This window comes from Anser brachyrhynchus (genome assembly GCF_964034855.1).
Source record: "Anser brachyrhynchus genome assembly, chromosome: 2".
Taxonomy (NCBI): domain Eukaryota; kingdom Metazoa; phylum Chordata; class Aves; order Anseriformes; family Anatidae; genus Anser; species Anser brachyrhynchus.
In genome coordinates, this window is record NC_137695.1 from 120,089,935 (window position 1) to 120,108,245 (window position 18,311).

The window sequence follows — 18,311 nt, forward strand, 5'->3', positions numbered from 1 at the left end:
ACCAAGCTGAGTGGTGCAGCCAATACAATAGAATGAAAGGAAAACATCCAAAGGGACCTGGACAAGCTAGAAAAGCAGGACCATGTGTAATGAGATTTAACAAGTCATAGCACAGGGTGCTGCACCTGGGTTGAGACGAGCAGAGACTGGGAGAAGAACTCACTGAGAGCAGCCCTGCAGAGAAGGACTTGGGGGTTCTGGTGGATGAAAAGCTCAACATGAGCCAGCAGTGCGTGCTTGCAGCACAGAAGGCCAACTGCATCCTGGGCTGCTTCAACAGAGGAGTGGCCAGCAGGGTGAGGGAGGGGATTGTGCCCCTCTGCTCTGCCCTTGTGAGACCCCACCTGGAGTGCTGCATCCAGGTCTGGGGCCCCCAGCACAAGCAGGATGTGGGGCTGTTAGAGCAGGTCCAGAGGAGGGCCACAAAGATGCTCAGAGGGCTGGAGCAGCTCTCCTATGGAGAAAGGCTGAGAGAGCTGGGGATGTTCAGCCTGGAGAAGAGAAGGCTCCAGGGTGACCTCATTGCGGCCTTTCAGTGCTTGAAGGGGACTTATGAAAAAGATGGAGAGTGACTTTTTGCTCATCATGTCAGATAATGATAGGATAAGGGGGAATGGTTTTACACTAAAAGAGGGGAGATTTAGATTAGAGCTTAGGAGGAAATTTTTCACTCAGGGGGTGGTGAGGCACTGGCACAGGTTGTCCAGAGAGGTTGTGGATGCCCCATCCCTGGAGGTGTTGACCTGATCTAGGGGGTGGCATCCCTGCCCATGACAGGGGGGTGGCACTAGGTGAGCTTTAAGGTCCCTTCCAACCTGAGCCGTTCTATGATTCTACGGTTCTATGATGTACCCAATCCAAATGTGTCACAAAAATGTAGTTCTTGCATAAAAGATTCCTAAAAGATTAGGAGCTTCGTGCAATGTCAGGTGCTTATCAAGCATGATAAACCTGACGCTTGCTGTAGAGGAGGTGAAAAAATTCTGTCTTCCCTTTCCACCCCGGCATTGACTACACTGTCTCCTATTTAGTAAATGTAAATGTCACGAGGCGGCCTGCTGGTGCGCCTCCTGCCTAGAAGGTCAGCAGTCAGCTCATAACTGGAGCAAGCTTTCAGTCGGCGCAGCTGGAGTGAACTCGCAGCCTGGTTAGGGCTGCTGCAGAAACAAAAGCTCCGTGCGGACCGGGCATACAAGAGCTGCACAACAGCAGAGTGGCCTGTGGGGCACGGGGCAGCCTGCCGACTGCGGGCGGGCGTTCAGGGGACTTCGCTCCTAAAATCCTAAAGGCATCAGTGAAAATATCTGGGCTGTGAATCTTTAGAGCCTGGTGAGTTGGATATCTCTTTATAGGGAAAGAGGAGTCCGCATGTGAATGTTTTCTAGGTAGCCTGAGGTAGTGCAAGCTTTATAAGGCAAAACACTAGGTATTATAGTAAAAAAAATAATATGTATTTTCCCTGCCCTAGTGGCTGAAACACCCTGGGACGGTTCCGCACACCATTTCGTACAGCTGTCTGGCAGACCACCACGAGAAGCAACACACTTCGCCCTGACCCTCGCACACTTTACAATGCAGCCACCTCCCCCCCCCCCCTTCACACCCTTCCCCGGCCGCCATGTCGGGGCTGCGCTTTCCCGGGCGCGCTCCCGCCTGGGCAGGGGGGGAAGCGCGACAGTGCCGCGAGGCGCGCTTTGCGGCTGCTGCCGTAAAGCAGCTCCTCCCCGGCGGCGCTGCCGCCCTTGGGCCGGGATGAGCGGCCCCGGCGGGAGCAGGGCCCTGGAGCTGCTGCGGTCGCTGCCCAGGGTCAGCCTGGCCAACCTGAGGCCCAGCCCCGGCTCCAAAAAGAAGGTGAGCGCCTGCGGCGGGCGGGCGGGGGTGTCGGCGTTGTGCGTTGTCCCGTGTCCTCTGAGCCTGGGTGCGTGGGGCTGTCCCTGTAGACGACTGGGCGGTGGGTGGCCTTAGCTAAACCTGGGGGCCGTTGTTGTGGGTGGGAGGCTGTAACAAAAGTCACTGGGTGGACCGTTCTGTGGGTAGGGAATTGGCTTGAAGGCTGCGCACAGAGGGTGGTGGTCAATAGCTCTGTGTCCAAGTGGAGGCTGGTGACGACTGGTGTCCTTCAGAGGTCTGTCCTGGGACCACTGCTTTTTAATATCTTAATCAATGACACAGACAGTGGGATTGAGTGCGCCCTCAGCAAGTTTGTAGATGATACCAAGCTAAGTGGTGCAGCTAATACAACAGAAGGAAGGCAAGATATCCAAAAGAACCTGGGCAGACTGGAGAAGTGGGCCTGTGTGAACCTAATGAGGTTCAACAAGTCCAAGTGCAAGGTGATGCACCTGAGTTGGGGCAATCCCAGACATAAGCACAGACTGGGAGAAGAACTCTCTGAGAGCAGCCCTGCAGAGAAGGACTTGGGGGTTCTGGTGGATGAAAAGCTCAACGTGAGCCAGCAGTGTGTGCTTGCAGCCCAGAAGGCCAACTGCGTCCTGGGCTGCATCAACAGAGGAGAGGCCAGCAGGGTGAGGGAGGTGATTGTGCACCTCTGCTCTGCCTTTGTGAGTCCCCACCTGGAGTGCTGCGTCCAGGTCTGGGGCCCCCAGCATAAGAAGGGTGTGGGGCTGTTGGATTGGGCCAACAGTGCTTTCTAGAAAGGCTTACAGAGCTGGTGAGTACTCCTTTGCTTACTTTTAACTGCAAAGAGATATGACAAGGCAAGAAAATAGATGTTCTCTCCTGCTGCAGCTGTCAGGGTTCCCCTGTCGAGTGACTTATCTTGACCCAACTTCACCAGGGTCAAGAGGAACGGGAAGAAGAGGTCCTGTACAGAGCTGATGTGGTTATTCTTAAGGATTTTCAGACTAGTTCAGGCCCCAAAACAGCGTCTTCAGGTTTAACATCCAGAATTTCTGAGATTTTATGAATTTGAGGTTTAAAGAAAGTAGAGCTAATATTTTCCTTTCAGTGTTTTCTCTCAGGACTTTTTATTTTTCAAGATAGCAGCTGGGGTTAGGAAAACACTTTTTTTTTTTTTAAATCACCTCTTGAAAGTAGAGATTTTTTTGTATACTCATTGGGTCCTTAGCAAGTAACTTGCAATTTCAAGTAGGAAATTAATTATTATTTTATTCCTATGTTAGCACTAACTATTGGCCTCCAGTTAGAGCTTGTACAGTTGACCTCACCTCTCTTTCTCATGGAACCTGACATCTTTAATCTGTGATTATTCTGCTCACGTGAGTGGATTTAAGAGCATTTTACTTCACAAACAAGTTGCCAAAACAACCCAGATGTTTGGATTGACTTCACTGACAGTCTGGTCAATATACCGATTGCACTCCAGTTTTGACCCCGAATCACCCGTGTATTTGTGTTAAATGAAGCCACTGCGTACACGGCGGTGTGGGCAGGTTGTGCCCTCCCTCTGCCTCCAAGCGCAGTGAGCCAGATCACGGAACTAAACCTGATGAAAACTAATTAGGCCAAAAGTTAGTTTTCATCCAGTTTAATTCCCTGGCCTGTCCAATGCAGGGGCACGCGGCACAAGGGATCCTGCATGTAAAGCAGCAGCGTGTGGGTGAGGGACGAGACAGCTTCCTTTGGTGGCAGGAATAGTCCGGTCTAGCGTAAAGCTTCACTTGACCTTTACGCTGCTTAGCATTAATACAGGTAAAGCTGTGCATCTCAGATCAGGTGTTTCAAGTGTGTTCATGCATTTTTTTTCTGATGTATGTCCACATCGGCCTTCTTACTAATATGACAGTGCACAGGAGGTGATCGGTAACTTTGGAAAACTTGCAGGCACAATAGAAAGCATAAAACATCAAACTTCGTGTCTGTGGTGGTAGGCAAATAGTCACGTACCGTGATGCACTGAACAGTTTTCAGACCTCACTTTCACTGAACGTTCTGTGCTGCAGTGTTACTGCATAGCAAGACCTGCAGGATACGGGGTGTCCGCGGTTTGGCTGAGTGTTGAACACGAGAATAGAATGTGAAGAAACTGCCTGTAGTCTCTTCAATAATGACTTCTTTAAATTATTATTGATCCAGCAGGGACTCAGTCAACGTTAGCTTGTAAGCATTACAAATGCTATTTGAAATGTGTTGCTTTACCGGTTCAAGTTGAGGAACACGATGGAAAATAGCAAGTTTGTGTATTCCGTAGTGGAGATACAAGACTTAGCGATACGGCACTGCTCCTTCCACGTGTGTTTGCAGTCCAGTCAACATTAGCTTAAATGGGAAAACTTTGTGAGGCCAAATGGATCCTACAAAATGGTGCACAGGTATGGTCGTGCCTCTTGGAGCTGAGCAGAGATCCCTTACTGCGTTCAGCACAGCAGTGAGGAATCTGAAGCTTATGGCTTATCCCCAACGCAGCATGAAGAAATCAAAGTGATCCTTAGTGCTGCAAAATCCTCAGTGCATGAAGTATAGCCCTCTGACACGGTAGGTTTTTAATAGCTAGGTCAGTGAGGGCTCGCACCACTGCATTTAATATCTGGCACTCCCAGGTGCTCGTTCCTACCATTGTTTACTGCCTGTCTTGTAATGCTACAGCTACTGGCATACCTGTGCTGTACCGAGTGGTGCAGCTGATCTGAATTTGGGGGGGGGGGGGAGGGAAATGGTTTTACCTTTGCTTAGATCTTTGATCCCGTTCACCATTTAGCTATGTAAGTGCTTTTCCTGGCACAAACAGGAGGTGAGTGCAAGAGGATTGCTGAAATGCTGTACTTATGGCTGCAATTCTAATTTAAAGCGCTCAGGAAACTAATTGCGTAGTTTCATGGTCTTAATTTAAGCAGTAATAAAGATTTGAAATATAATCTTCTCTTCTGATTTGTAGCCAGTGGTTTCAGACTTGCTAAAAAGTCTGAGTCCATGAAAAGAACTATATGTATGTATAGCATGTGTAGTCTGTTCCCTTGAAGTGACTTTTTTCATTGTTAGTGTTCAGAAATTTCTGAGCACTGAGCAGCTTTCTTGTGAAATAGGAGGAAATATCAAAGGTTAATTCAGAGGAATTATCTAACTTGGGGAGAGCAGGATATTAAGAGGTAGGATTAAGTACCGGTATTTTTTTTGTTGCAATACCTGCCTAGAACTGTGTGCAAAAATGACATCAACTGCTTTTCTGAGTATTTTTCCCCTTAGAAAAGAGCTATTTTTTTTTCCCTCTGAGAAGCATTTTGTTAAGTTGGTTATACCTCTGAAATCTTCTGTTTTATAAATATTTATCTACAAAGTCGTTGACTAACTGTGCCGTTCTTTGTTTTCAAGGAGAAAAGACGTGGTCGCGGAAGATATGGAGGTAGAAAGTGTGGCAGAGGTCACAAAGGAGAAAGACAAAGAGGAAATCGTCCCCGATTAGGCTTTGAGGGTGGCCAAACTCCATTTTATTTGGCCATACCAAAGTATGGGTTTAATGAGGGACATAGGTAAGTTTCCTCACATTTAAGAAGGCTGATTAACTTCTGAGTTTAAGTGTTCTCCTGAAGCCAGAATCTGTATAATATGCCAAAACAGGACTCACTGAAGATGAGATATTCCTCTGTGATCGTTAACTTGCCTGTCAGCACAATCTCTCATTTCTTGGGAGATTTAATTTATTTTAATGAATTAATTTATTTTTTGTTGTTTTATGCCTCTTATTTGCCCTTTTCTTTGCATGATTCTTCGTATGTTGCATGTGCCCGTGCCCCTGCAGCTGAGCGCATTTCTTCTCTGAGGCCATTCCTCTGTACATGTTTGTTTTTTCCCATTCCTCTCTTCTCAGCAGATAGCCCATTGGACTGACTGGAAACGGCCCCATTAGTGAACTCCTGTGAAGATGTTAGGCTTGGAAGTGTAATCCAAAGTCTTTCTTTGTTATTTCACTTTGCTTTATTTACTCGAAGCTCTGATCTGCTGCCAGCCAAACAAACCTGCTTCTGCTCATTAATGTACATTTTAGCCATTCGAAGCTGCTGCCTTTGTCTGTCCGTGCTCCATCTGTTCCACCTAGTATCTTAAACTGTTTAATACCAAATCTGTTGGATGAGTCCATTAAGTCATCTTTCGCCATTGTTCTCAGGCATTCTGCCTGTCACTTCTGTCCCTTTTTCACATTGTACTTGCTTGTGCCATTGTCCATCTTCCAGCTTTTTAAAATGATTGTCCTAACATGTCTTTTCTCTAGTTGCTATTCTTAGCTGTGGATCTGTGTGTCAGTGTTTTTATTCATTTTCTTTGCTATACTGACAGATAAAAATTCTGTGGTTTTTTGTCCTTTTTGTTTAAATCTGATTTTTGTTTCCTACGATAGCATGCATGTTGCCTGTGTCACTAACCATTTTGTTGCCTTTACATATGGTCTCAAAAACTTCTATATCCATACAGTGCTGCTCTGCTACAGGTACTAGTTACAAAAATGCGCCACATCTAGCAGACAGTTGAAGAATGAAAGTACTAATGTGTATTTATTCAGAAGTTGTTAAACTTGCAGTTTGATTTCATTTGCTGATAAAACTTCAGCAAATACCTGCACGCTTTTATAGTTTCAATTTATACGTGAAGTGTAACTTACAGACCTGTCCTCTATTATTAAAGGTTTTCTGTGCAAGTCTTGTTAGTTTTGAAGTGTTTTAAACTATATTTCCAAGTACTCTCCCTCTTTACTTAATTTATTGTAAGAGTAACCAAGAAGCACTTTTGATACACAGAGGATGTGCTGCAGAATGCAGACGCTGATATTATGTTAACAGCAGTCACAAGTTTATTCACAAAGAACACAAATCCAAGCCTCTGCAGTGAAAAAAATTGAACAATGTTTCGGTGCTTTTTGACCACATCTGGCACATGTGGAAACAACAAAAAAAAAATCTTCATAATTTTTCAATGTTTTCAAAATTCCAGTATGAGGCTACTGTAAATGTTTTTCTAGTGAACATTGTAAGTGCAATTGAGAGACTATTGTGGCAGGATAGGAACATGCTGAACAGTGTCTCTACCTGTTTATCTTCACATCATTCTTTTTTTTTCTGTCTGCAGTGGTGTTTCTCTGCTTTTTGAACTCTTGCTCTGTTAGGAACTGTCTGACGGGTAATTCCGCTGCTTGGTTGTTTTCTGTTTTGTTTTGCTTAGCATACCATTAACAGAGATAAGCTTTTCATTTTTTCTACTAACACAGATTTCCAGTAGTGGTGGTGAAATAGATCATTTGAGAAAGTTCCGAGCAGCAGCATAACTGGTATGCAGGAGGATTAGAACCAGGAAGGACTACCCAGAGGATTGGTTTGTGCAGTAAAGTTAGAACTTCATAAAATGCAACAGCAGATTCTGCTGAAGATGACAGCTACTGACAAAATATTCCCTTTTCCTTTGGGGATGTGGATTAATGTAGATGTTCTTAATATTTCCCTCCCTTGGAGGATGTTGAGGAAGATTCCATTTACTACTTGTTAGATGTCAGGTGCAGTGGTAACGAACTAAAAAAAACTTGTTGGACAGAGGCAAGTGGTGCAGGAGCATATACTGGGCTTGGTTGCTACTCTGACTAAATTTCTGTGGAAAGGCAGAGGCACTTTTTGTTTTTATTGTGGGTGTTTTTTGTTTGTTTTTATTCATTTGTTGTCTTTTGGTTGGTTGGATATTTTTTTTGGTCAGATTTTCCAAATGCATCACTGAGGCTACCAAGATGGATTCACTTTGAAAGTGATAGCTATTCAGAATCTTGTTGACTTACCAAGAAATGCTGATGCTTCAATTTCTTCATGTCTTGCTGCTTCCTTAAAACAGTCAGCAGATAGAGAGGTATTCTGGAGTAAAAGGATTAATTTCATGTTAGGGGTGGGAACTGAATGCGTAATGCAGTCTTGAGCTCTAACTGGGGCTTGTAAGTTTAGTTTAATGCAAATATGGTTTTGGCTTATGGATGACTGTTTCAAGCATTTTCTTGGTAGTTCTAGGACTAGGTAGAAAATGCAATATGTGCTGTATATCATTGACCAGGTCTATTCAAGTTTCATAAATGTCTTTTGTTCCTTTTTTTTTCCTCTCCCCAGCCTCAGACGTCAGTATCAACCACTCAGTCTTCAGAAGCTGCAGTACCTGATTGATCTGGGTAGAGTTGACCCCACACAACCAATTGACTTAACACAGCTTACTAATGCCAGAGGTGTAACAGTACAACCTCTCAAACGAGATTATGGCATCCAGCTGGTGGAGGAGGTATGCATACAAAATAAATTTATTGTTTTAGGCGATGTAAAGCCTTGAGTTTTCAATTTTTCCACACCAGGCTGTCCAACTGTCCTTCTCCTTCCTCTGTTTTGGAAGCATCTTTGTTTTTGCAAGTTAGTTTTCTGTGGATTTTTTTTGTGATATTAAATCCACTAGAGGGCACTGTGTGTTAGCAAAATAATAGGGTGGTGTTTCAAGACCAGAGAGACTATACAAAGGTTAAGGAACACTTAACAAGAGGTCAAAAAAGTATTTCAGAACAGAAAACTAGAATGTACTGAAAGAAATGTCTGAAAATTTTGGACAGGCAGGCTTTTTTACTTGAACCAAAGTGACTGAATGAGAACAATATGGTTACTGTTCTCGGTGCACCAAACAGACAAATCATAATATTTTGCAGGACTTAATGTTTCTTGTAAGTTTGCAGAGAGGATTGAATGTATGCCTTAAAACAGTCATTTTAATGTTACTCTAATATGTTTTGAAACTTACAGGGTGCTGATATTTTTTCAGCAAAAGTAAACATTGAAGTACAAAGGGCATCTGAGTTAGCAATTGCAACCATAGAAAAAAATGGAGGTGTTATTACAACATCGTTCTACGATCCAAGGAGCTTGGGTAAGGATTTCCACTCTTTTCTGTCTGTGAGAAGATGAAGTCATCCAAATCTCTCCAAATAGTTCTTACTGGATGATCCTCCACTTTCTGTGTTCTGAGACATCCAGCAACATATATAAATGTTATATATAACACTATGTGCTTTTTTAACTGTTTAACTGTTCACCTGCTGAGCCCTACTAGTGTTAATAGTTATTTACCAATCAACCAGTTAAAGAAATGTAAGTAGCTCTGTAGATAGAGGAACTAATAAAGGATTGTTTCTTTGGATTTTTGTATTTCAACTTTTCCACACATTTAATAACCCTAGGAAAATTCAGGGGAAAAAATGGGCTTAAATAACAATGGGTTGTTGATATATTTTATTTAAATACTTTTCCACTTAAAGTGAGGAAGTAACTAAGCTAGAGAAGGTCAGAATGGTTCCAGTCAAAATGGCTATTGTTTTGAGAACACTTTCACTGAAGAATGTGGCTTTACTTTGCTTGAGGCTGCATCCTGTCTAATATTCATTCATGCACTTTTTATTGGCCATAATGGAGATTTCATGTGTGAATGAAGCTGAGGACAAGAGGAGTAGATATTTTCCAGTGTGCAAAATATGTTACCCTGGACTGATACAAGTTTGTTTTCTGATCCAGAAAACGATCTAAATATTGAATTTAAAAGGGTCTGGAAAGTAACTTGCCGACTGTAGCAAAATTTGAGGAGAGGATACTCTCACAAATGTCTAAAAAGAATCACAGAATAGTTTGGGTTGGAAGGGACCTTAAAGGCACCTGGTTCCAACCCCCTGCCATGGGCAGGGACACCTCCCACCAGACCAGGTTGCCCAAAGCCCCATCCAGCCTGGCCTTGAACACCTCCAGGGATGGGGCATCCGCAGCTTCTCTGGGCAGCCTGTGCCAGGGCCTCACCACCCTCTGAGTGAAGAATTTATTTCCTATATCCAGTCTAAATAGGTGTACATACTGTTGATTCTTCATTTAAAATACTTACAGAAACATGAAATTCTATACTTGTTGACTGTGTAAATAGCCACTTCTAACCTGGAAGTCCATCTTTGGAATAAGATGCCATCTTCTGGCTTAGTTATTGTATCTTTCCAAAGCAGACATTCTAAATGCATTAGAAATTATGATTCATCTGGATTGTTTTAACTGATCTTTATAGTGACAGTTGTCACTAGAATTGTTTGTTTGGGTAAGTGTGACTTGTAAATATTTAATTCTGAACAAGAATATTAAGATTTGTTTTTTGCTTGATATTCTTTAATAAATGAGTTTAATAACTTCTTTAGCACAAAATACCAAAGAAAAAGTGTAATGTCTCTAAATGTTGATTATAAAGCATCATACCTAATTTTGTCTCTTCTCTGCACACAGAAATTTTAATTAAGCCAGTAGTGTTTTTTCTGCGTGGCCAGCCTATTCCAAAGCGGATGCTTCCACCTGAAGATCTAGTTCGCTACTACACAGATGCCAGTAATCGGGGGTATCTGGCAGATCCATCCAAGGTTGAAGAAGCCAGGCTTGAACTTGCTAAGAAATATGGTTATTCCCTACCAGACATAACTAAAGATGAGCTCTTCAAAATGTTAAGCACACGCAAGGATCCCAGGCAGATATTTTTTGGTCTTGCTCCAGGATGGATCGTAAACATGGCAGACAAGAAAATTCTGAAACCAACTGATGAGAGGCTGCTAAAATACTATAGCTCATGAATTCAGGACTAGAGACAACTGCAGGTGTACAGGAAACATCTGGGTATGAAATAATGGATACAAAGTGGTGTTTGTTTTTTTTAAGACTCCTGTTACACCAGACAAAACAAAAATTATTGTTTATGTAATCTACTGGCGTAGCTCTCAATTTTTTTGTCATAATACTGTCCATAAAAAATCTTAACGTTTGGAAACAGTTTAGAGTCTGACATAAATAAAGTGTGTGTTTGGGCACTTTCTCTTGCTATGATTTACTGTTTACTTTTTCAGAAAAAATATCCCAGTGCTACATCTGTTTTAGGGGATGATTCCAGAGAGTAGCTTGACTCGTAGTTTGCATTTTTCTCCCCTCAAAATAAAATCTGAAACATGGTTGTACAAAACAATATTAAGTTTTACAAGTGGTGCATAAAATTTTCTACAACATTAATTGGAATGCTATCTTGAATACCTCTGAGAAGTAAACCATCCCTTATTTTTTGGATGGGGAAAATTAAGAACAACTGAAAACATCGAAGTACAGAAGAATTCATTAACCTCTTCAAGTCTACAGCAATGATTTGCATTTTGCCACTGCCATCGATAGCAACAATGTTTGAGAGAGATTTATTTACTTATTTGTCTTATTCCTTCAGATGGAATTGAGAAAGACATGGTGTGCAGTTTAAAAGAATTTTTTCTAAATTTAAAAAACAAAGGATAGCTCTCTTAAATCAATGGTTATCATTATTCAAACAGCACTTAAAACTTATCCAGACACAAATGTAATGTCGTTAATAAAAATGCATCGTAGAATCCAAGGTGAATGAATATCCTTGCATCTGATGACATTAGATAGTGATGCACAAAACATGCAGTAAGGGTGCAGTTTTCAGCTTGATCTCGGGCTGTTTGTGGCAGCAGACAAATTAATTTAGGAGATGTAAAAATTATCAACAAATTACTTTTATGGGACATAGTATCAATTTATCAATAGTGTCAGTTATCAGTCTGGGTAAATAAATTATCCAACAAGTATTTGTTTCATCAAGTTGTCTATCGTACTATGTTATTTCTGTCCTAGGTTTTATCTGCATGATTAGGATTGGGCATTTGGAATGACAAACCAAGCAGTAAATTGAAAGATGAGTCTACATTCATTTGTCAGAACTTGATCTGACTCCTCACAGGTTAATAAGATGCTTCATAATGACTTGAACTTTTAATGGAAGCTGAATTTGGCTTTAAAATGGGGATAATTTGGATATCAGGATGCAGGAAATGGTCCGGAAGACCAGAACACAAGAATAAGTCTTGCTTTCCAATTTTTTATGTGCCTTTGGAAATGCTGCTTATAGTTTCCTGTAGCTGCCAAACCATCCCATCTCCTCGAGAAAGCCGTCCAAGTGCCAGAATCTGCTTCTCCTGTGTAACACCTGCAATTCACTTGTGTGCCCCAAGAAAAAAATCATCTGCGTTTTCTTTCAGAGAATAACACGAAGCAGATTAATTTTTTTTTGGTGTTTGTCAAACCAACCCAGATTGTTGTGTCAGTCAACAAATGACATTTACAATTAGTATGAGAATCTGTAACCCAAAGCAAAGTAAAACGTCTTCCATCCTCATGCTGATAAAATAGGATGGAATCCAGAGATTAACAATGAAATATTACTAATTTTTTGACAATTTACTCTTCAGTTTCTGTTGTCAGTTATTAACGTGTGCAAGATGCTGTTAAAAATGAGACCTGACTTGTGGTTTTGAGTATTGGTGAAGCATAGCAAAACAACACCAGTACAAATTTGGATTGTGAATAGGAGGATTTTGGTCTTAGTGGCGTTAACATCAGTATTTTTTAAGGTGCACAACGCTTTTTTGGCACATTAGGACTAATACCTTGTGCCAAAACAAGTATAGGTAGTGTTAACTTGAATGTGAAGTAAATAACTTTCTCACTTTAGATGTATCCTGTTCTGCATCCTGATGATTGTTGGTTTGGAAACTTAAATGACAAGCAATACTCTTTTTTTTTTTTGGCCTTTTTTTTTTTTCTGTTATTACAATACTACTGCCTCCATTTGGAAGGAGTTGGAGGGGGGGAAGAGTATTTATTGCCTTCCCTTATTTGTGCCATAATGTTTCTGTTTTTATGAATCAATTCACAATTGTGTTATGTGGAGGTGGTGGTACTCAACAGGAAAGCTACTTAACTGGAAGCAAAGAAGGAAGTTAGTCATATTAGTGAAGACCAGAAGACAAAAGTGTTTATGTATCATTGTGTATTTTTGGGAGGAGAAGAGGGGGGAAGGCAACTGTGTTTCCACTCCTGCTCTTTGTATTAAAATGCACAAATTGCTGAAAGCATTTTTTTTTTCTAAATCAACTTCTTTGATACACACACGCGTGCACACACTGGTTACTGTAGGTTTCTAAATGGTTTTCAGGTGAAAGGGTAACTTGGATAAAATGATAACAGTGAAAGAAAGAATGAAAACAGGAAACAGATGTCTGGTGACGTCGAGTGATTGGATAGCACTTATTCAGTGAACGACGTCTTAGTCACAAGGCAGCTGTATCCTGGCTCTAATACTATAATGCTCCAAGTACCTTGGAGCCAAAACAGCCACGTTCCACAAAATCCGGTCATTCTACTTTATAAAGGTGATCTTTTATCATCGTATAATTGGAGAGGGCAAAAAGGGCTGTATGTTGCTTTATTTAAAATATGCAATGCTTGTCTTTTTTTTTTTTTTTCTGTTTACAGTAGCTAGCATTTTATAACACTCGTTCTGATTTTATTTACTAGTGAAAAAAGTGACAAGGCTATAGAGGATTTCCTGTTCATTTTATCTCGTCAGGAACACAAGTCTCCCAGCAACCAAATACAGAATTATCAAAAGCACAAGTAAGTTGTTGACAAGGTTTTTAATAAATGCACAATAAACAACCTCCCAATGGACTGTTGCTCACATGACGGTCAGGCTCTTTGATGCACGACTATAACCCAGCACTGGCATCTAAGCATCTAAGGCCAATCTCTTTACCAAGGAATTTGTACCATGTTCTAATATTCATAAGATAAATGATTGCTTTGGATATCCTATTCCGATGATTTTTAGTTGTATTTTTTTTTCATATGCAACAATGTATTATACAGCAAGAAGCACTGAGTTTGCCATAACTGGAAAAGCATTATCAAATACCTGAGGAAAAGAAACATATTTGTGCTGTAAAATACTGAAAGTCATATTAATTTTCAGCAATAGTATGATACTCTTGAATTGTTCCTTGGTAAAACTGATCATATATGTGAGACTGAAATCAAAAGAAAGGCCTCTGAACAAGTACATGGCTACATAATTAGAAACTGTCTATTTGTTATGAGATGGACCCTACCAACAGTAGCTAGTCAGTATTGTACTTGCAGGTGGTTGACTGCAGACTTGAAGGCCAAATAAATGTATTTTCCCTTTCATTTATATGTACAACAAAGTACTTCAAAGAGCTGCTGACTTTTCATTCACTACGCTGCATACTATAATATTTGTGTTGAACAGCCAAAAGTTGACCAAACCGTTCGCTGATTTCCAAAAAGTAACAAATAAATAAGTTAGTGGCCCTGATCTGGATCTTCGCTGGCAGAGCGCCAACATTGTTTTGACATACAAGTGTAATTGATGTCAGTGCTCCAGGAAGTCATATAAAAGTGATCAATTATGAAGATAGCTTCCCATTGCTATTTTATTGTTTTCTATTTCATTGCTAAAATCTAAAATTTTTAAATGCTCATTCAAAGCTAATTTTGTACTGTTGAGCACTCACAAGTTCTGTAAAAATGTCTCTTAATTTGAAATAGTTGCACAAGTTTCATATTTTAAATATTTATATTATCTCTCATATATCTCTAAAATAAGAGAGATCCAGTGTCTATCCAAAATGGACAGTTTAATATTCCAGATGCAGGTTTCTCTCTTAAATATTCCTGATCAGAGATCAGATGGGAATAGTTTTACAGAACTCCCAATCTGTATTTCAGTTTATTGCATTGTGGTTTAATATGTGAAAAGTTGTACTTGGAAGTCCTGGTGTGCCAGAATTCTTACCCAGCAGAGGAAAGTTATGAATGTTAAGCTCCTTCATCTCCTAGCCCAAGTGGCCACCTTGGTCTTTCGTAGCAGAAATGTCTGGCATTGTCTAAAGAACTGCCAGTTTCTCGGTGGGAGCAAACTGCCCTCTGATCTATTCTGTCTCCTTCGGCTACGCTCCCTCTGTTGCATCTGCACCTTTCAGCCGCCTCTTCCCACTTCTCCTGTTGTAGTTGTGGGAACTACAGGGCTCAATCATTCTCACAGTGTCATCCTGTCTGGCCCACTCCAAGTTTGAAAATCTGGTTGTTTTATGTGCCTCTGGAGCAGGAAAAGTGTTGATCATTCCTGCATCTGTTTATACGAGGGGGTTTTTCGTGGCTTGAGTTTCCTGGACTGGTGTTGCTTTTGTTGTTAAAAATGTCAACAGCAAAGTTGTTTACTTGTTAACCTTGTAGATTCCAAGACATATGCTGACCGGTGCGTGGGGCCCTTTCAGCAATGGATTTGGAGCTTATTAAGAGTCAAAGAGCACTCCTAGAAGGGTATCTGGGTGCTTAACTCAAAATTGCACACACTAGGTATAAGTCTTAATGGACAGGTACGTCTGCATTTCAATGCATCAATGCCCAAATCAGTCCCTCCTTGCACTTTTGGAAACCCAGTCTCTGTAAGGTTCATACTAGTCTCCTGTTAGGATTGCCCTGTCTGGAATCTAATCTGTAAACATGGGCAGATTTGCCAGAAAGCCTGCCATTTCTTGATGTTTATATTTTTATTGTTCTCCCCTGGGCGGGTAATGACACTTAGAACAGTCTATGAAAAATAAGTTGATAAGTTAATTTACGATAAAGTAGTTCTGTGCAGATTTTTGGATTATTATTATTTATTTTTCAATGCTAGTATAGTTTGTCTGGCTCCTAATGTGGAGTACCTAAAATTAAGAAAATAAATTCAATCTTAATATCTAAAAAGGAAGGTGCTTTCGTAATTTGCTTGAATGTAGCAGTGGTTCAGAGCTTCAAATGTTAGCATCTAAGTCCGCTTTAAAGTTAATATTATGAGATACTTTCTAATTTCAAAATTAATGCAAGTCTAATTTTATATTGCTCACAAGTAGACAATTGTTTAATTTTGTAGTCGGTAGAAATCTGACTTGAAATCTTGATACGGTCAATGGAGCCTGTAGAATCACTGTGTTTAGCCTGAAGCAGACACCTGAGCTGCTAAATTGCTCTCTGGGCTCCACGGTCTGCAACAGTGGTTCTAACACACAGCACACTCGTATACACCCAAACCTCAGGTGTCTGGAGCTGAATCCCACTCTCTGTGTCTTCAGTGCTTGAAGTGTGAGCTTGGATGTTCTCCTTAAGGATCCACATATCCCCTGTGTGAATTGCCTAGCTCAGCATTGGGAACTTCTGAAGCCTAATGACGTATTTGTCTTTGAAAATAAGCATGCTGATTTAAAAAACAAGTCAGAGAACATCATAATGCCACAAGAAATGAAATGCTGGCAGTCATATGATGTGTGTTATCTTGCAGCTATGGGAGACAGCAGCTTTTACGAGTTACGGAAACCATTGGTAATCCCCTCCTAGAAGTCTCTGACCCTTTCAGGGCTCCCAGTTCCTGGATCTGCAGTGGTATTGCCATTCAAAATTTGCTAATCCTGTTGGCCCCCACTGTGTAAAAGGTTGCTGTTGCTTGTGCTAACTCTAATGGATGTGTTTCCTCTGTAAGCAAAGCATGGAAATTAAAGCCACCTGAACACGTGAATCAGAACAAATGGGAGAGGAGGATGGTGCCTTTCCAAGGAGTCTGCTTCAGCAAGTGGTGCTTGTAGCTGTCAGAGGTGACAGCCATTTAGCCACAGGTGGAGTCTCATTGCCTTCTGAGAACATACAGTCCAGTGTGCCTCTTATGGACCCCCCTATAACTGCTGTGGTGAGTTGTGATGTTCGTATAAAACACATATTCGGGACTGATCCTTGTACAGATTTTGACTTGCCATTTCTTCTGCTTTCAATGATTTCTGGGTCCCTGGCACCCCAAAGACAGGTTTGTTTTTCAGTGCATAGGCAATCATTTATCCCTCCTTCCCCCCTTCCACCCTTCCCCCCCCCCCCCCCCCCCCCCCCCCCGATGTAAATAGCACTAATCACCACAGCAAGCAGTCTGGGTATGGGCCATGTAGTAGAACTGAGACTGCTCCAGTCAAAATATTATTCTACTTGTTTTATGTTGGGCTTGGCTGGCATGACTTTGCTGCTGCCCTGACTTCTAGGACTTGTGAAATGCCTGGGACTTTGTTAGTTTTCGTTGCCTCATTTTTTTATTTTTTATTTTGGTCATTGTAGGAAGGCTCCAGCAATTACAGGTTCATCATTAAGGACAGGTATTTACTAAGGAATGATCATGAAATGAATTACCATAATGAGGATGTGAACATGTTGCAAAATTCTACCTGTGCCAGTTTTTCTGCAATCATTTGTGTGCATCTGAGGGAATCAAAGCACAGGGATGCTATAATTTCTTCTTTATTAATTGTAGAAAAGCTTCTCTGTCCATTAAGAGAACCTAGGAAGAAAAGGAAGGCAATGATCTGTCAAGTAATTTTTGCTGCACCTTGTGAAAAGTTCATTTTTTCCCACTTTAAACTATTGCTCTCGATGAGGTTGGATGACTTTCCTTGCAGCATATTAGGAAGCCATGCACAGAACCTGCAATGGTCCCAGATCACTATGAGCATTGACATGCAGCTATGGCACTCTAGTTGGCCCTAGTAGAAGAAAAGATCATTTTCACAGGCTTGGAAACACAAGAAACAAGGTATGAAATTCTCCATCTGAAGAGATTCCAAAATCAGAAAATGGCCTACTATTCTGCAAGCCCTACTCAAACTCTGCTGCTTGCTTAATTACCCTTTATTTTTGCTGACTATACTGCTATGGACTGTGAGTGTTCAAGAAATCATTTAAAGAATACATTTGAGGTTTTCTTGGTTGTTCTTACAGTTTTCAGCCCCGCAGGAATCTTGTTTCCAAGCATTGTTCCTGTATCCAACAAGGCTAGAAACAAATTTAAGAAGTGGGAGCCAGCATTTTTGTGTGATGGCATTATTCCAGGAACTGGTGCTTTAGGATAAACAGTAAATATTGTAGGGCTTGCAAAACAGTTACTGATTCATTGCTTATACCCTGCTGATTTTATTAATTGCCTGAGAGCATAACTCCACTGCTGTATACACAGGTGACCTCTGGTCACATCTCCTCAGCATGGAAGTAACGTTCAACACTCACCTTTTGTTTCCAGCATCCAAACCTGAGGGTAACAAATGCTATATGACCTGGTGCATAACCATCCCACGCAAACAGCATCCTTTCCCCAAATTACAATACTGCTAGGATGATTTGTAGTGCTGAGATTTGCATCAACTCACTGGGATAGGGAGAAGGTCCCGTGTCCTTCTGGACAGACAAGGCTGACACCTAGTGACGGGATGGATTTATTCCTAAGGGGATTCACTGAGTCCTGGTTCAGCGACTGTTGAGTCATTTCTAAATCTGGAAGGTTTAAACTTTGAAGTGAACAGTTCATTTGTTTAATCATCACTTTTGGACTTTGTTTTCGGTGTTTCTAGTGTACTCTTCTAAAGGTCAAGTTAAGGTGGCTTG

General features: G+C 41.3%; 1 protein-coding gene across 1 annotated transcript; it reads left to right on the forward strand.

The window, feature by feature from the left end:
• Positions 1-1,681: 1,681 nt before the first annotated feature.
• Positions 1,682-10,804, forward strand: MRPL15 (mitochondrial ribosomal protein L15). Its single transcript, XM_080581171.1, has 5 exons — positions 1,682-1,851; positions 5,290-5,447; positions 8,052-8,217; positions 8,724-8,847; positions 10,233-10,804. Exons 1-5 carry the CDS (start codon positions 1,753-1,755, stop codon positions 10,568-10,570), a joined length of 885 nt encoding a protein of 294 aa, XP_080437297.1. The 5' UTR covers positions 1,682-1,752; the 3' UTR covers positions 10,571-10,804.
• The last annotated feature ends 7,507 nt before the right edge of the window (positions 10,805-18,311 follow it).

Coding starts and splice junctions, on each gene's coding strand:
- MRPL15 (XM_080581171.1), top strand. CDS start 1,753: ATGAGCGGCCCCGGCGGGAGCAGGGCCCTGGAGCTGCTGCGGTCGCTG. Junction 5,448..8,051: donor GGGTTTAATGAGGGACATAG/GTAAGTTTCCTC, acceptor TCCTCTCCCCAG/CCTCAGACGTCAGTATCAAC. Junction 8,848..10,232: donor CTACGATCCAAGGAGCTTGG/GTAAGGATTTCC, acceptor CTCTGCACACAG/AAATTTTAATTAAGCCAGTA.